General features: G+C 50.3%; 3 protein-coding genes across 3 annotated transcripts in view; all 3 read right to left on the reverse strand.

Annotated features, from left to right (window-relative positions):
* The window catches only part of LOC143955897 (uncharacterized), a 96,182-nt gene that overhangs the window by 50,986 nt on the left and 28,462 nt on the right, over window positions 1-16,734 (reverse strand). The gene's annotated exons all lie outside the window — the stretch shown is intronic.
* Window positions 1-16,734, reverse strand: part of LOC143955429 (uncharacterized) — a 62,980-nt gene that overhangs the window by 6,415 nt on the left and 39,831 nt on the right. The window lies entirely within an intron of this gene.
* On the reverse strand, window positions 7,207-8,885 carry LOC143955922 (uncharacterized). Its single transcript, XM_077466045.1, has 2 exons — window positions 7,789-8,885; window positions 7,207-7,678 (listed from the first exon to the last, which is right to left on the reverse strand). Exons 1-2 carry the CDS (start codon window positions 8,170-8,172, stop codon window positions 7,469-7,471), a joined length of 594 nt encoding a protein of 197 aa, XP_077322171.1. The 5' UTR covers window positions 8,173-8,885; the 3' UTR covers window positions 7,207-7,468.

The raw sequence follows: 16,734 nt of genomic DNA on the forward strand, positions 1-16,734 counted from the left end.
TTTGTCCGACCGTGTGTATGCAACACAGTGTTTCGGACAAAATCCGGACGGATTAGGTTGTCGGAATGTCCGACCCGTGTGTACAAGGGCTTAGAGAGTTTGGGAAGATGCCACAAGGGAGGGAAGAGGTTGAAAATGTGAGCTAGGGAGTGTAGAGTCGAGTCAGAGGGTGAGCGTAGCATTTGCGAGGGAGCGGGATCCAGGGGGGCGGGTGGTTAGATGAGCGTTAGATAAAAGTTTAGCAACCTCATTAATGGTATCAGGGTTGAACGAGGGAAGTAACGATCGTATCTGTGGACATGGGGTGTTGCGTGGGGGAGGTTTCTGCACGTTGGAGGTCTCCTCGTGAATTGTATCAATCTTAGTTTTGAAGTGATTGGCGATCTCCTGGGCAGTGAGTGAGTTGGAGGACGGAGTAGAGTGTTGAGGGTAGAGAGGAGTTGACGTGGACTGGATGGGAAGGTGTTAATAAGTGTGATAAAGTCGGTCTGCTTGGCAGTGTGGAGGCAGGAATAGTATTTTAGGAGGGCAGATTTGTATTGTGTGAAGTCTTCCTGGAACTCAGTCTTATGCCCACAGACGCTCAAGAGCGCGGCTACGTTTTTCTGAGACTTCTGGTGTTGCCTGTGTGCCAGGGTTGTAGCGGTCGGGGGCCCGATTGTGCGTGTGTAGTGAGGGGGGCGAGCTTGTCTGGGGAGGAAGACAGTGAGCTGTTGTAGATGGAAGCGGTTAGGTTGGGGCAGGACGGGGGTGAGATTTTGTCATAGCCCTTGTACACACGGGTCGGAGATTCCGACAACCAAATCCGTTGGATTTTGTCCGAAACTGGTATTGCATACACACGGTCGGACAATGTTGTCGGAAAATCCGATCGTTCAGAACGTGATGACGTTATTTCGTTACGACGGGACTACGCTCAGGCTAGTAGCCAATAGCTTTGGTCTAGGAATTTGATCTGAGCATGCGTGGCACTTTGTCCGATCGGAAATTCTCTACATATGATCGGAGCATTTTGTCGGAAAATATTTCCGGCAAGTTGGAAAATTTGGTCCTACGGATATTCCGACGGAAACAGTCCGATGCAGACCACACACAGTCGGAATATCCGACAAAACGGTCCGATAGGACACATTCCGCCGGAATCTCGGATCGTGTGTACAAGGGCATAGAGGTGATCAGTAGCAGAGTAGAGAAGAGAAGGCTTGAGGTGGTAAAGGTTTCTACGTGTGAGCCCTTGTACACGCGGTCGGAAATTCGGACGAAAAACGTCCGATAGGACCGTGTTGTCAGAATACTGTGTGTGGGCTCCATCGGACTGTTTCCGTCGGAGTATCCAACAGACAAAGCTTTAGAGCCGGGCTATAAAACTTTCCGACAACACGATCCGATGGGACTTTGTCCGATCATGTGTAGAGAATTCCGACCAGACAAAGTGCCACGCATTGCTCAGGTCAAATTCCTACACCAAAGCTATTGGCTACTAGCCTGAACGTAGTCCCGTCGTAACGAAATAACGTCATCACGTTACGAACGATCGGATTTTCCGACAACTTTGTCTGACCGCGTGTATGCAACACCAGTTTCGAACAAAAATCTGACGGCTTTTGTTGTCGGAATGTCCGACCCGTGTGTACAAGGGCTAACTGTTATGCCCCGTACACACGAGCGGACTTTTCAACATCCAAAGTCCGACGGACTGATTCCGTCAGACTATTCGATCGTGTGTGGGCTGCAACGGACTTTTGATTCACCAAAGTCTGACGGACTTTAGAATATGGAACATGCTTCAAATTTTTCCGACGGAACTCCGCCGGACCCGGTCCCTTCGAAAAATTTGCTCGTGTGTATGCTATTCCGACGGACTAAAACCGACGCGAGGGCAGCTATTGGCTACTGGCTATGAACTTCCTTATTCGCGTCCAGTCGTACATCATCACGTTCCAATCCATCGGAGTTTAGGGTGATTGTGTGTGGCCAAGTCCGCTCATTCGAAAAGTCCGTCAGAACTCTGTTGGAACTCCGGCAGAACTCCTTCGGAAGTCTGTCGGACATAAGTCCTCTCGTGTGTACGGGGCTTTAGGGCGATTGGAGGGGGGGAGAGGAGGTGGAAGACGGGGAGAGAGAGAGCAAAACTAATAAGGTGGTGATCAGAGAGTGGGAGAGAATCGTTGGAGAGGATTGTTGGAGAGGATCGTTGGAGAGGTTGCGCAGATAGGAGAAGACAAGGTCAGGGGTGTTGCGGTTGGAGTGAGTAGGAGTGTGTATCCATTGCTTCAGGCCAATCGATGAGGTTAGAGCGAGAAGTTTAGAAGTAATAGTAGTGTTATGGCCCGCACACACGATCCGAATATCGTACGAAAAACTGTCGTCCGAGGAAGAAAACGCGCGATAATCGGATGGTGTGTACGCTACTTTCGAGAGCTGATCACGACAGTTCATTCCGATATTATTCGACCAGAGAAGTACGAAAATTTTCCTCGTACGATACCAGATCGTGCGATTTTCATGTATTCGATATAGTTGTCGTCCGAAAATACAATACAAATACATTACAACGTATGACATCACTTTTTTTTTTTTTTTTTGCCGTACGAGAATTTTCGAGACTTTAGTTACCTATTCATTTTCTACTTGCGACTGTTAAGCGAATAAAGTCGTAAGATCTTCGGATCGTGTGTACGGGCCATTATGCCATGCACACACACGGCCGGACCTTTTCGAACAGCAAAGGTCAGACGGAACGAATCCGTCGGACAATTCGATCGTGTGTGTGGGCTTCATCGGACCTTTGCTGTCGAAAAATCAGACGGACTTTAGATTTAGAAGATGTTTCAAATTTTTCCAGACGGACTCGAGTCCGGTCGAAAAAAAAAAAATCAGTTCGTGTGTATGCTGGTCCGAGGGATGGTGAGGGACAAAGCCAAGGTCGGGGCCACAAGCAGACAGGAATAGTCAGGGACACGCCAAAAGGTCAGGATCACAGGCAAACAGGGATAGTCAAGGACACGCCAAAGTCGGTAACGGAACAACAGAAGAGCACACGGCAGGTAACAGGAAGCCAAACACACAAAGGAATACACAATGGTTGATCAGCACTGTTGGCTTGCAGTGCACAGGTTAATATAGGGTTCCCTGATAGGGCCTGGGGTGGAGCCATGCTTAGAGGAGAGGTTATAAAAACCACCAGGTGGAAGTGGCTGGTCTCTTAGCCTTAACACATGAGGGGAGGTAAGCAAACAGGAAGATCACTGCATAACCATGACATTTTTTTTTCCCAAAAGTCCGGCAGACCTAGAAATAAAACATGTTTCAAATCTTTCCGTCGGATTTGAGTCCGGGGTCGAAAAATCCATTCGTCTGTATGCTAGTCCGAAGGATGAAAACCGACACTAGGGCAGCGATTGGCTACTGGCTATGAACTTCCTTATTCTAGTCCGCTCGTACGTCTTCACGGACGAATCCGTCGGACTTTGGTGCGATTGTGTCTGGCCAATTCCGTTCATTCGGAAAGTCCGTCGGAAGTCTGCCCCAAAGTCAGTCGGGAAGACCGTCGGACCTAGCCTGCCGGAAAGTCCGGTCGTGTGTGCGCCGCATAAGTGTTAACAGGGATGTTGAAGTCACCGAGAATAATTGTGGGGTATTTCAGAAGAGAGAAAGTAGGGTGGCCAGGCAGAGAGGTCATCAAGGAAGGCCGATACCGGTCCAGGGGGCTGGTAGATGACAGCAAATCTTAGCCCTTGTACACACGGCCGGACATTCCGACGGAAAATGTCCGATCGGACCGTGTTGTCGGATAATCCGACTGTGTGTGGGCTCCATCGGACTGTTTCCGTCGGAATATCCGACGGACAAAGTTTTAGAGCTGGGCTAAAACTTTCCGACAACATGATCCGATGGGACTTTGTCCGATTGTGTGTAGAGAATTCCGATCGGACAAAGTGCCACACATGCTCAGGTCAAATTCCTAGACCAAAGCTATTGGCTACTAGCCTGAACGTAGTCCCGTCGTAATGAAATAACGTCATCACGTTACAAACGATCGGATTTTCCGACAACTTTGTCCGACCGTGTGTATGCAACACCAGTTTCGGATAAAATCCGTCGGACAAAATCTAACGGATTTTGTTGTCAGAATGTCTGACCCGTGTGTACAAGGGCTTAGAGACATGGGAGAGAATAGACGAATGCAATGTGCCTCAAAAGAAGAGATTGTCAGAGAGGGAGGTGGGTGAAGTACCTGATAGGTGCTGCGGGGGGGCTAGAAGGATTCCCACTCCACCTCCCTTCCGTCCTCTTGGTCTGGGGGGAGTAAGTCCAGAGAAGGCCACCATGGGAGAGGGAAGCAGGAGAAGTAGTGTCCGATTCATGAATCCAGGTTTCAGTAACGGCAAGTAGGTTAAAGGAATTTGTGATAAAGAAGTCGTGGAGGGCGGTGAGTTTGTTACAGACAGAGCGTGCGTTCCAAAGGGCACAGGAGAGGGGGGGGGGGGGCTGGTTTTGGAAAGAAGAGGAATAGAGTAGAGCTGCCACAATGAGTCGATGTAATCGATTACGTCGACTACAAAAATACCTCGACGTGCGTGCAGGGCGTCGATGCGTCAATATCTCTCATTATCTCCCGCTTTCCTCCGTGCTGCCACCCCCTCTCCTCTCCCCCTCTGTGCCGCCATCCCCCTCTCTTCTCACCCTCCGTGCCGCTGTCCCTAGGGGTGAAACGGATCATTACCGATCCGCGATCCGAACGGGTCACCCCGCTCGGATCGGCACATGCCGCGCTCCGCGGTCTCGGCCTTAGGAAAGGCCGCGGTTTCGGCCTAGCTCCGAAGCGGCGGCCATCTTTCTACACCCAGGCTGTTTACACTGTGATTGTTTCCTCTCTCCCCTCTCTGTACTAATCTGTACAGTGGAGGGGAGGGATCGGAGGGAAGCAGCCATCCCTTCATACCCTGAAATACCCAGCAATACCCTGCCTGCCCATACTCTGCCATACCCTGCCAGCCCGTACTCTGCCGTACCCTGCCATGCCCATACTCTGCCGTACCCTGCCATGCCCATACTCTGCCGTACCCTGCCATGCCCATACTCTGCCGTACCCTGCCATGCCCATACTCTGCCGTACCCTGCCATGCCCATACTCTGCCGTACCCTGCCATGCCCATACTCTGCCGTACCCTGCCAGCCCATACTCTGCCGTACCCTGCCAAATCTGTCTCCAGTCCCTTTCCCTGTCTCAAATGGGAGATGTTAGAGGTCTGTTAAGACCCCCCAATATCTCACCATAGCCCCCCCCCCCAACAGGGCTGATAAAAAATTGCAATAAATAGAATTCTTTTTTTTTTTTTTATAATAATATAAAAAAAGAAAAAACACACTGACACTGTCCCCACACACCCTCCCCCTTATGTTCTTATTTTTTGTAAGGTTATCCAATGGATTAATTAGCTAATGAAAAAAAAAACACTAGATTCATTTAAAAAAAAAATAATAAAAAATTATCGGATAGTCGTTGACTAATCGAAAAAATAATCGATAGATTAGTCGACAGACAAATTAATCGTTAGTTGCAGCTCTAGAATAGAGACAAAGTTCTGTGGGTTGCGGCTCCTGCCAGAGCAAGTAGGGGGATGGGAGCGTTGGGCAAAGACAGATGATGGAGGCCCAGGGTTTGGGGATGTGTCACCAGAGGAGGGTGAGGGAGGGAATGTGATTTATATGAAGGGGCAAGTCTCAGAGTACTGGAGGTTTTATCAGTATATGGATGTAGAGTTGGTAGGAGAAGTAGCAGGGAGAGGACAGCAGGCCGGGTGATATGTATAAGAAGGTGGATGGAGAAGAGGGGCGAAGGTAAGAGAGTTTGAGGAGAGGGGAGACGAGTGTCAGAAGCAGTGGTAGAGAGAGCATGTTACAGAGTGGAAGGAGAGCTTAATAGGGAGACGGGTCACCTGCAGTCTGTTAGGTGCTGTCTAGTGCAGATTTCAATGTATGTTTGCTTTGTACAATCGCTGAAGTGCAGAGATTGAAGTGCAGATCACTTGTAGAAAGAATCACTTAGATAGAAGCCTTAAGGCTAGAAGCCCCAGCAATGTGCTTCCAACGTGCTCCCCCAGCAACGTGCTCCCCCAGCAACGTGCTCCCCCAGCAACGTGCTCCCCCAGCAGTGTGCTTTCCCAGCAACGTGCTCCCCCAGCAACGTGCTCCCCCAGCAGTGTGCTTTCCCAGCAACGTGCTCCCCCAGCAATGTGCTTCCAACGTGCTCCCCCAGCAACGTGCTCCCCCAGCAATGTGCTTCCAACGTGCTCCCCCAGCAACGTGCTCCCCCAGCAACGTGCTCCCCCAGCAACGTGCTCCCCCAGCAACGTGCTCCCCCAGCAGTGTGCTTTCCCAGCAACGTGCTCCCCCAGCAATGTGCTTCCAACGTGCTCCCCCAGCAACGTGCTCCCCCAGCAATGTGCTTCCAACGTGCTCCCCCAGCAATGTGCTCCCCCAGCAAAATGCTCCCCCAGCAACGTGCTTCCCCAGCAATGTGCTTCCCCAGCAACGTCCTTCCCCAGCAACGTCCTTCCCCAGCAACGTGCTCCCCCAGCAATGTGCCCCCCCAGCAACGTGCTTCCCCAGCAACGTGCTTTCCCAGCAACGTGCTCCCCCAGCAACGTGCTCTCCCAGCAATGTGCCCCCCCAGCAATGTGCCCCCCCAGCAACGTGCTCCCCCAGCAACGTGCTTTCCCAGCAACGTGCTCCCCCAGCAATGTGCTGACCCCTTAAGGATGCTCAAATTTATACTGTTATAAGGGTGGGGTGGAAATTTGTTAATCAATCAGGAGTGAATATAAAGCTGCGTACACATGGGCGGATTGTATGGCCTACTTAGTCCGTCATACAATCCGACGGACAGTCCGTCCTACTTTCGAATGAACGGACTTGACCACACACGATGAACAAACAGTCCGTCGAAAGCTTGCGCGATGACGTGTACAGCACGTACGACGGGACTAGAAATAGGAAGTCCAATACACAGCAATGCAACCTTCCGCCGTGTAAATCCTTTCTGGGCATGCGCCATTCTTAGTCCGTTGAACTAGCCTACACACGAGCGGACTGTCCGCTGAAACCAAAGTATGACGGACAGTATTACGGAAATTCCGAAAGACTTAGTACGCCAGACTGCACGCTGAAAAAGTCCGCTGAAGCCCACACACGAGCGGACTGTCCGCTGAAATGTGTTTCGACAGACTAAGTAGGCCATACAGTCCGCCCGTGTGTACGCGGCTTAAGAATGCTTAACAATCAAAAGTGGACCTTTCGCTTCTAAAGTTAGAACAAGAGGCCAAGATAAGATCAACACGTAAAACTTCGGTAAAGATAGTCCAGAGCAACAAAAAACAACGTCATGGTTATGCACACAGGACAACAGATAGAGAAGGCCACATACCAAAGACACATACAGAGAGACAGCAAGCAGATCCCAAGTTCATTTAAAGGTGGAAGATGTGGTTGAGCCGACACATACATGTCGTGTGTTTAGTGTTAATGACCCACCTGTGCTGATCTCTGTAGGAGTGTCCTCCTCTATAAATGTCCCCGTTATTCCATCCTCCTCCATAGACTGCTGATCATCCCTCACATACCTCTCTTCTTCTTCTGATTTCACCTCAAATTCTATATCCATTGGATCTCCACTCTAAACCAAGAAAATGAGAGAGAAAATATCATCTGTAAGATAGAAGATTTATTACAAAATCCACACATCATCTCCACCAGTCCATGTTCTAGATGCTCCATTTTACCAACCTTGCAATATGGAGGGATGGTGTGACCTTCCTGTGTGGAATCCCGGGAATACAGAGGACGGGGACATCTCTCTGGTGGGTTCCTGGTATTTGGTGGCTCCATCATTTCCTTGTGTCCTTCTGAAAACTCCTCCATCACTCCATACTCCTCATCCTCCTCTTTATACTCTTCTTTAACATCAATATTATCATCCCCGAGGTTTCCACGGGGACATCTCTCTGGTGGGTTCCTGTATCTGGATGACTCCATCATGGTGTCCTGGTACAGATCTTTGTGCTCTTCCTCCATCCCCCCATCCTCATCATCCTCCTCTTTTATCTCTTCTTTCACCTCAACTTTAGGATCTCTCAGGTTTACACTCTGAATATATAATAAAAATGACATCAATGGTAACAATGCAGATAATGTACAGATCCTAATGATACTATCAGTGATTGTTCCTCATCTACCTGATGATGGTGGGGGATGGTGTGACCTTCCTGTGTGGAATCCCGGGAATACAGAGGACGGGGACATCTCTCTGGTGGGTTCCCATTACTGGATCCATCTGTAGGAAACACACACACTGACTGAATACATTGTTTCTATGTGTTTATCAGATGGTGGGGGATCTAGGTGGAGCCTCCGTACTGCTCTCTCCTTTACAATAAAGTCTCCTCTTACCCGGTGATGTGAGGGGCGGCTGATTGTCCATCATGACGTCCTTGTAGAGATCCTTGTGTCCTTCTAAATACTCCCACTCCTCCATGGAGAAATAGACAGTGACATCCTGACACCTTATAGGAACCTGACACACACAATGATACAGTCACCATCCAGACACATCCCTTGTCTGTTACTGGATAATGTCCCACAATTCCCAGAATCCTCCTCACCTCTCCTCCATCATCTCTCTGGTGACTTCTAGAATCTTCTTTGTATTTCTCTATTCTATCAGGGAGGGAGGTGGAGGCAATGTGATGTCATATGATCTCCAGACTTCACAGGAGGAAAATTCTAGATCAGAACATGAATAGTAAATCAAATGATATTCTTAGAATCCTCCTCACCAGTCACGTCTCCATTTTTATTAAAGCCCCACTGAGATATAATTTATCCACATAGAACCCCCCTCCCCCACCTTGTAGGTTAGAAGCTTGTCACAAGGATGTCTGGTGTTATTACACACAACACAGGAACAACACTCTTGCTTTGCTTGTGAGGATGCAAAATGTCCGTCTACATTCTAAGACCAATGGAAAAAAAGAACGGAGGAACATTGGGAGGAGAAACTTAGAGGTCAGTGTGATGTCATAGGATTCTATGACTTTGATTGGATGGACATTGGGAGGAGGAGCTGTGGGGGGCGCTCTGTGAGATTATCTGTATGTAGCACCCTCTAGTGTGTGCTAAAAGGCAGTGTAGGCAAAATATTGTTTGGCTCAGGGTTAGTTGAGAGCCGTGGAATCTGGGTCAGGGTTCACTAACGTTCAGGGCTGGGTGACTCATCATGGCAGCTCTCTGGTGCCTCCTCCTGGTCTAGAAGGTTGCAGAATCTTCCAGAACTAGAGAGCGGGGGTTAGGAGGAGTTACCATGCATGTCTATGAGGCCTCAGCCAATCCCCAGTAATGAGCTGGCAGACAATACCTCATAAATATACATTTATAGACATCTCTGGTGCCTCCTCTTGGTCTTGAAGGTTGGAGAATCTTCTAGAACTAGAGGGTGGGGGTTAGGAGGAGTTGCCATGCCTGTTTATGAGGCCTCAGCCAATCCCCAGTAATGAGCTGGCAGACAATACCTCATAAATAGACATGGGCCATGCCAGCAGGGGTAGTCAGGTGGAAGATGGAGATGCAGTGTTGAGGAGGCTGTCGGTGGTCCTCAGGGGTTCCTCCTAATCTGGCGGGTGTCCTGCCTTGGGCCGGGGCTCGGGTGCTGGAAGAATCCTGCTAGAGCACAGAGGAGGAGGTCTTCCTGGAAGCACGGGAACGAGAGCGGACAGAGTGAGTACTGAGTAGTGCAACACTGTGGAGACTAATGAAGGGGGGAGAGTGCCACATTCAGCCAGTCTCCCTTGCAGATAGTGGTGTGCTTAAGTCTTCAGTCCTTTCCCTGAGAGATCTCCTGAGAGTCAGTCAGGTGGACTGGAGAAGGGTCAACCTGGTGGGCTGGTGTGGAGAGGCAAGACGCTGGGCTGGTGAAGAGGAAGACGGGTGGGCTGGTGAAGAGTCGGCCAGGTGGGCTGGTACAGAGTCAGTTGGGTGGGCTGGTGTGGAGAGTCAGACAGGTGGGCTGCTGTGGAGAGGCAACCAGGAGGGCTGGTGAAGAGTCAGTTGGGTGGATTGGTGTGGAGAGGCAAGACGCTGGGCTGGTGAAGAGTCGGCCAGGTGGGCTGGTGAAGAGTCAGCCGGGTGGGCTGGTGAAGAGTCAGCCGGTGGGCTGGTGAAGACTCAGCCTAATGGGCTGGTGAAGAGTCAGTCTGGTGGACTGGTGAAGAGTCAGCCGGGTGGGCTGGTGAAGAGTCAGCCGGGTGGGCTGGTGAAGAGTCAGTCTGGTGGACTGGTGTGGAGAGGCAGCTAGGAGGGCTGGTGAAGAGTCAGTCTAGTGGCTTGGTAAACAATCATTCAGATGGTCTGGTGAACAGTCAGTCAGGTGGGCTGGTGAAGAGTCAGTTGGGTGGGCTGGTGTGGAGATGCAGCCGGGAGGGAGGATGAAGAGTCCATTGGGTAGGCTGGTGAAGAGTCAGTTGAATGGGTTGGTGAAAAGTCAGTCAGGTGAGCTGGTGGAGGGCTGGTATAAAAAAGGGAAGCTGCAGCCTGGTGGGTTGGCAGTGCCCGAAGACGTGGTGCTGGGATCAGTGGCCACAGAGGAGAAGTTAAATGCTCTTTACCTATATCGGAGCTACATGTAAAGAGGCTGGGAGTTCCTGCCTCTAACAACACCCTGTCATCCTCCCTAGACATACTTGCCCCTCTTTCTAGATGTAGAACCCGGCGCCGTCTGTCACAACCCTGCCAGAGAACACCAGAAGTCTAAAGAGACACAGTCGTGCTCTTGAGCGAGCGTGACAGAAATCTAAATCCCTGCAAGACTTTACCCTCTACAAATCTGCCCTTCTCAAATACAACCCCTGCCTCCACACTGCTGAACAAACCAACTACAACCCTCTCATCAAACCCTCTCAACTCTTTTCTAACCTTAATTCCTTACTTCACCCCCCACTGCCCCCACCCACCAACTTGCTTACCGCTCAACAGATTGCCAACCATTTTATAAGCAAAATCAACACCATTTGCAAGGAGATATCCAGCATTCAACTTCCTCCCCCACCCAACACATCGGGTCCAACACCACACTCAATACTCTCCTCCTTCCACCCAGTTACCACTGATGAAGTTGATAAACTCCTCTCCATTGTCCCCCCCACCACCACCTGTCCCCTCACAATTACTGCGACCACCTTCCCACTATATCCTAAACTTCCTTTCCTTCCCCACTCAAACATGCACTGGTTACCCCCTCACTAGACCCCACCTGTTTGAACAACTTAAGACCCATCTCCCCGCTCCCAATTGCCTCCAAGCTCATCGAACGCCTTGTCCATGTCTATGACCGAATGAGTCGCTACCTCATGGACAACAACCTTCTCCACCCCCTACAGTCCGGCTTCCACCCACAACATTCCACTGAAACTGCCCTCCTAAAACTCACCAATGATCTACTAACTGCTAAAACCAACGGCCACTACTCCATACTCCATACTCCATATTCCAAGCCCTTGTACACACGGTCGGACATTCTGACAACCAAATCCGTTGCATACACACGGTCGGACAAAGTTGTCGGAAAATCCAATCGTTCAGAACGTGATGACGTTATTTCGTTACGACGGGACGACGTTCAGGCTAGTAGCCAATAGCTTTGGTGTAGGAATTTGATCTGAGCATGCGTGGCACTTTGTCCGATGGGAATTCTCTACACATGATCGGACAAAGTCCCATCGGATCATGTGGTGGGAAAGTTTTATAGCCAAGCTGGAAAATTGGGTCCGTCGGATATTCCAACGCAAACAGTCCGATGTATACCACACACAGTCGGATTATCCGACAACGCGGTCCGATCGGACATTTTGCGTTGGAATGTTCGACCGTGTGTACAAGGGCTTAGACCTCTCTGCTGTCTTCGACACAGTTGACCACCTGCTCCTCCTCAGCAAACTCCACTCCCTTGGCCTCCGTGGTTCTGCTTTATCCTGGTTCTCCTCCTACCTATCTCACCGCACTTTCAGTGTCACAACTCCATCTCCTCCGCTCCTCTTCCTCTCTCTGTTGGGGTGCCCCAAGGTTCTGTCCTTGGGCCCCTCCTATTCTCGCTCTATACCTCTTCCCTGGGCCAGTTGATGACCTCCCATGGCTTCCAATACCACCTCTATGCCGACGACACCCAGATCTATCTCTCCACTCCTCACCCCTCCATCTCCTCAACTCACCCCCCTCCGTCTCCTCAACTCACCCCCCTCCGTCTCCTCACCTCACCCCCCCTCCGTCTCCTCACCTCACCCCCCCTCCGTCTCCTCACCTCACCCCCCCTCCGTCTCCTCACCTCACCCCCCCTCCGTCTCCTCACCTCACCCCCCCTCCGTCTCCTCACCTCACCCCCCCTCCGTCTCCTCAACTCACCCCCCTCCGTCTCCTCAACTCACCCCCCTCCGTCTCCTCAACTCACCCCCCTCCGTCTCCTCAACTCACCCCCCTCCGTCTCCTCAACTCACCCCCCTCCGTCTCCTCACCTCACCCCCCTCCGTCTCCTCAACTCACCCCCCTCCGTCTCCTCAACTCACCCCCCTCCGTCTCCTCAACTCACCCCCCTCCGTCTCCTCAACTCACCCCCCTCCGTCTCCTCAACTCACCCCCCTCCGTCTCCTCAACTCACCCCCCTCCGTCTCCTCACCTCACCCCCCTCCGTCTCCTCACCTCACCCCCCTCCGTCTCCTCAACTCACCCCCCCTCCGTCTCCTCACCTCACCCCCCTCCGTCTCCTCAACTCACCCCCCCTCCGTCTCCTCACCTCACCCCCCCTCCGTCTCCTCAACTCACCCCCCCTCCGTCTCCTCACCTCACCCCCCCTCCGTCTCCTCACCTCACCCCCCTCCGTCTCCTCAACTCACCCCCCTCCGTCTCCTCAACTCACCCCCCTCCGTCTCCTCAACTCACCCCCCTCCGTCTCCTCAACTCACCCCCCTCCGTCTCCTCAACTCACCCCCCTCCGTCTCCTCAACTCACCCCCCTCCGTCTCCTCACAGATCTCCAACTTACTGAATGACATCTCAGTATGGAGGTCACACCACTTCCTCCAACTCAATCTTTCTAAACCTGAGCTTCTTATATTTCCTCCTCCCCGCCCCCCATGACTTCACCATTAATATCAACAACACAACCATTGGTCCCTCCACACATGGCGGGGTCCTGGGTGTAATCCTTGACTCTGACCTCTCCTTCTCCCCACATCCAATCACTGGCTAAATCCTGCCGCCTTCACCTCCGCAACATCTCCAGAATTCCACCTTCCTGACTAATGACATCACAAAGCAACTCGTTCACTCCGCGATTATTTCCTGACTACGGCAACTCTCTCCTTATTGGCCGACCCTTACACAGGCTCCTCCCCCTTCAGTCTATTATGAATTCTGCTGCTAGACTAATACACCTCACTAATCGATCCGTGACTGCCGCCCCTCTCTGCCAATCCCTTCACTGGCTTCCCCTCCCCCACCGTGTAAAATTCTAAATGCTAATCACAACATAAAAGACCATCCACAACATCGCCCCCATCTACATCACCAACCTCATCTGCAGATATCACCCAAATCATCCCCTCCCCCCATCTACATCACCAACCTCATCTGCAGATATCACCCAAATCATCCCCTCCGCTCCTCCCAGGACCTCCTGCTCTCTAGCTCCCTTGTTACCTCCTCTCATGCTCACCTTCAGGACTTCTCCAGAGCTTCTCCCATCCTCTGGAACTCCCTGCCCCGTTATATCCGATCAGCCCCTTACCTGTCCACCTTTAGGAGATCCCTGAAAACTCACTTATTCAGGGAAGTCGATTCCACCCCCACCTAACAACTGTCCCCGAGCCCCCCCATCAAATCATTCCCCGCATCTATTACCTTTTGTACCACCACCCTCTTCCTTTAGAATGTAAGCTCTATGAGCCGGGGGTCCTCCTGTCCCTTTGGTATTGTACTGTAATTGTGCTGCCCGCCCCGCCCCCCCCCCACACATTGTAAAGCGCTGCGTAAACTCTTGGCACTATATAAATCGTGTATTATAATAATAATATGTGTATCATCATCTGCTGGAGATAAAAGACGTCACAGTGACTATGGAGGAAGAGGACGGACATGACGGGGGGGGAGTTACTGGGTGTAAATAGAAAATAAGATCTTATTACCTCCTCTACTGCCACTTCCAGTGATGTCTTCTCTCTACTTCCTCCCGACTCACCTCTCACCCGGAACTTGCTGTTTGTACCCGACATCACTTCCTGTCTTCCATAGAGACTTCCTGTCTGGGTAGAAGTGAGAAGATCACCATCTTGTGGAGATCAGAGGAACTGCAGCCCCCGAGAAACGTCTCGTAGTGTGAACACGGCCTTGTGCTGTGTGTGTATGTACTGTAGTGATGGGAAGTTCGGATCTTTAAAATGAATCGGTTCATTTCGAACTGCTCACTGAAATGAAGCGATTCAATGAATGGATTCTTCGGTTCTTCGGTTCACTTGCTGAGTCTACTGACAAGCAAGTGAACCGAAGCTCTGATTCAACCTTCTTAAATGAGTAGAATCAGAAGACGGATTCACACAGAAGGTTGGCAGGTCCTGGTAATGTTTACTTTGATTTAGTTCATCGGCGCAGAACACAATTGTTGTCAATTGACAATTATTCCATTATTGTCAGATTAGCGCAGTGTCATGCATTTTGGTGATACACAAACAGCTGTGTTAGGCTGGGTTCACACTTGTGCGATGCGGGAATCCTGCGATTCCACGACGGGTTCCTGCATCGCACCCAACTCGCACAACAGTTCACAACGACATATGCGAACTGCTGGGGAGTGTCATACAATGTTAATGGCACCCCCATTTCAGTTCGCATGTCGCACTGAGAAGTGTCAGTTTGGACATGAATCGGATCGCATGAGTGCTATGTGATCCGATTCTGGTGCGGACCAAAAAAAAGGGTCCTGTGCGAGTTTAGTCCGAATGAGATACGGTTTCAGCCATACTATCTGTATGGCTGAAATCGCATTGCATGGACATCGCCTGTGATTTGCACTGCAGTGCAAATCGCATGCGATTTTGCACTATGCAGCAGTGTGAACCGGCCCTGAGCCTAGGTTTCCGCAAATTTGATGGATAGCAATGTTACCTGTGAAGTTGCCCCAGAATGCAGTTCACATGCACACAAACCCCGCTTTTCATTTAGGTTCTGTTTCCACTTGTGCAACTTGTCCTGCGACTTGGGACTGCAAAGTTGCATGACAAGAAGTACCCGATTTCCAATGAGTACCATTAATATCTGTGCGAATTCAAGTCACAGCGACTTCAAAGTAGTTCCTGCACTACTTTGGTCCCATTGTAATGTGACTTGATGTCCATAAACCTCCAGAATACACAGGCATGGCTTCAAGTCAGGCAGAATCGGGCAACTTTCTGGCTTTTCAGGCTAACGCAGCCTGAAAGTCGCACAATTCTGCCGCAATTTTGATGCGACTTTAAAGCAATGCCTGTGTATTCCGGAGGTCTATGGATCTCAAGTTGCATCAAAGTGGGACCAAAGTAGTGCAGGGACTACTTTGAAGTCGCACAGATACGAATAATACTCATTTGGAAATCATAGAGTACAAAGTCGCAGGACAAGTTGCACAAGTGGAGGCGGAGCCTAAATGAAAAGTGGGTTTTTGTGCATGTGAACTGCATTCTGATGGGCCAACTTCACAGGTAACATTGCTAGCCATCAGATTTGCCCGAAGTCTTTACAGCGCATGCGCAGGAATGATGATCAGATTTTACTACCACTACCATGAGTGAAGTACCCGTGGTAGTAAAATTCAATCGTTAAGGCTATTTTCACACTTGTGCAACTTGAAAGTCAAGTGCTTTTGCCATGATTTTTGCCATGACTTGAAGCAATGTCTGTGTAATCTGGAGGTCTCTGCCACAAGTCGCATCAAAGTCAGACAAAAGTAGTACAAAAACGACTTTGAAGTGGCACAGATATGAACTGAACTGGTTGGAAATCACGGGGTGTGACTTGTCATGTGACTTGTCATGTGACTTTGCAGTCTCAAGTCGCATGAGTGTGAAAGGGCCTTAGGCTGTCCGTACCACCTGATCACTGCTGCTACCTCATTGGTTTAGTGTATTGTTTTACTGGTGGTGACTCGTGGTTCTTTCAGTGTACTGTGTTCTAAAAACTGATACGATTCTTTAACTCGGTAACTTGTACGATTCTTTATCTCGGTGTACTGTGAACTCCTGGCTCTTGTTTTAAGTTTGTATCCAGTTCCTGAGTGTCACTGTGCTTTGAGTCAGCTGATTGGTTGCAGGGAGGGGCGGAGCTCTCTCACTCTAGGATCATATTACCACTGCCAGCTCCGCTATGTACTGAGGTCATAGTGAAATGTTTCAAACGAATCAGTTCACTGAAAAGAATCGATTCAAAAGAACGATCCGTTCATGAACTGGACATCACTAATGTACTGTATATCCTTATAGATGGGTCATCTCCATTCCCACCAAGGGGGAGAGAAATATATTACTGCCTAGTCCAGCCTTTCCCAGCCAGGGTTCCTCCAAAGGGTTCTTGGGGTTCCTTGAGCAATGAACAATTTCTGTCTCAGTAACAATGATTTCATGATGATGTAGAAATGTCCTTCTCCCACTGACTACTGATATAT

Source organism: Lithobates pipiens, unplaced genomic scaffold, assembly GCF_037356315.1.
Source record: "Lithobates pipiens isolate NorthernLeopardFrog02 unplaced genomic scaffold, aLitPip1_a1.2 Scaffold_35, whole genome shotgun sequence".
NCBI lineage: Eukaryota > Metazoa > Chordata > Amphibia > Anura > Ranidae > Lithobates > Lithobates pipiens.

Excerpts from the sequence above, each read along its gene's own strand:
- LOC143955922 (XM_077466045.1), bottom strand. The coding sequence starts at position 8,172 with ATGTCATTTTTATTATATATTCAGAGTGTAAACCTGAGAGATCCTAAA. Across the intron at positions 7,679-7,788 it reads CCATCCCTCCATATTGCAAG|AGTGGAGATCCAATGGATAT; the intron begins GTTGGTAAAATG and ends TTCTTGGTTTAG.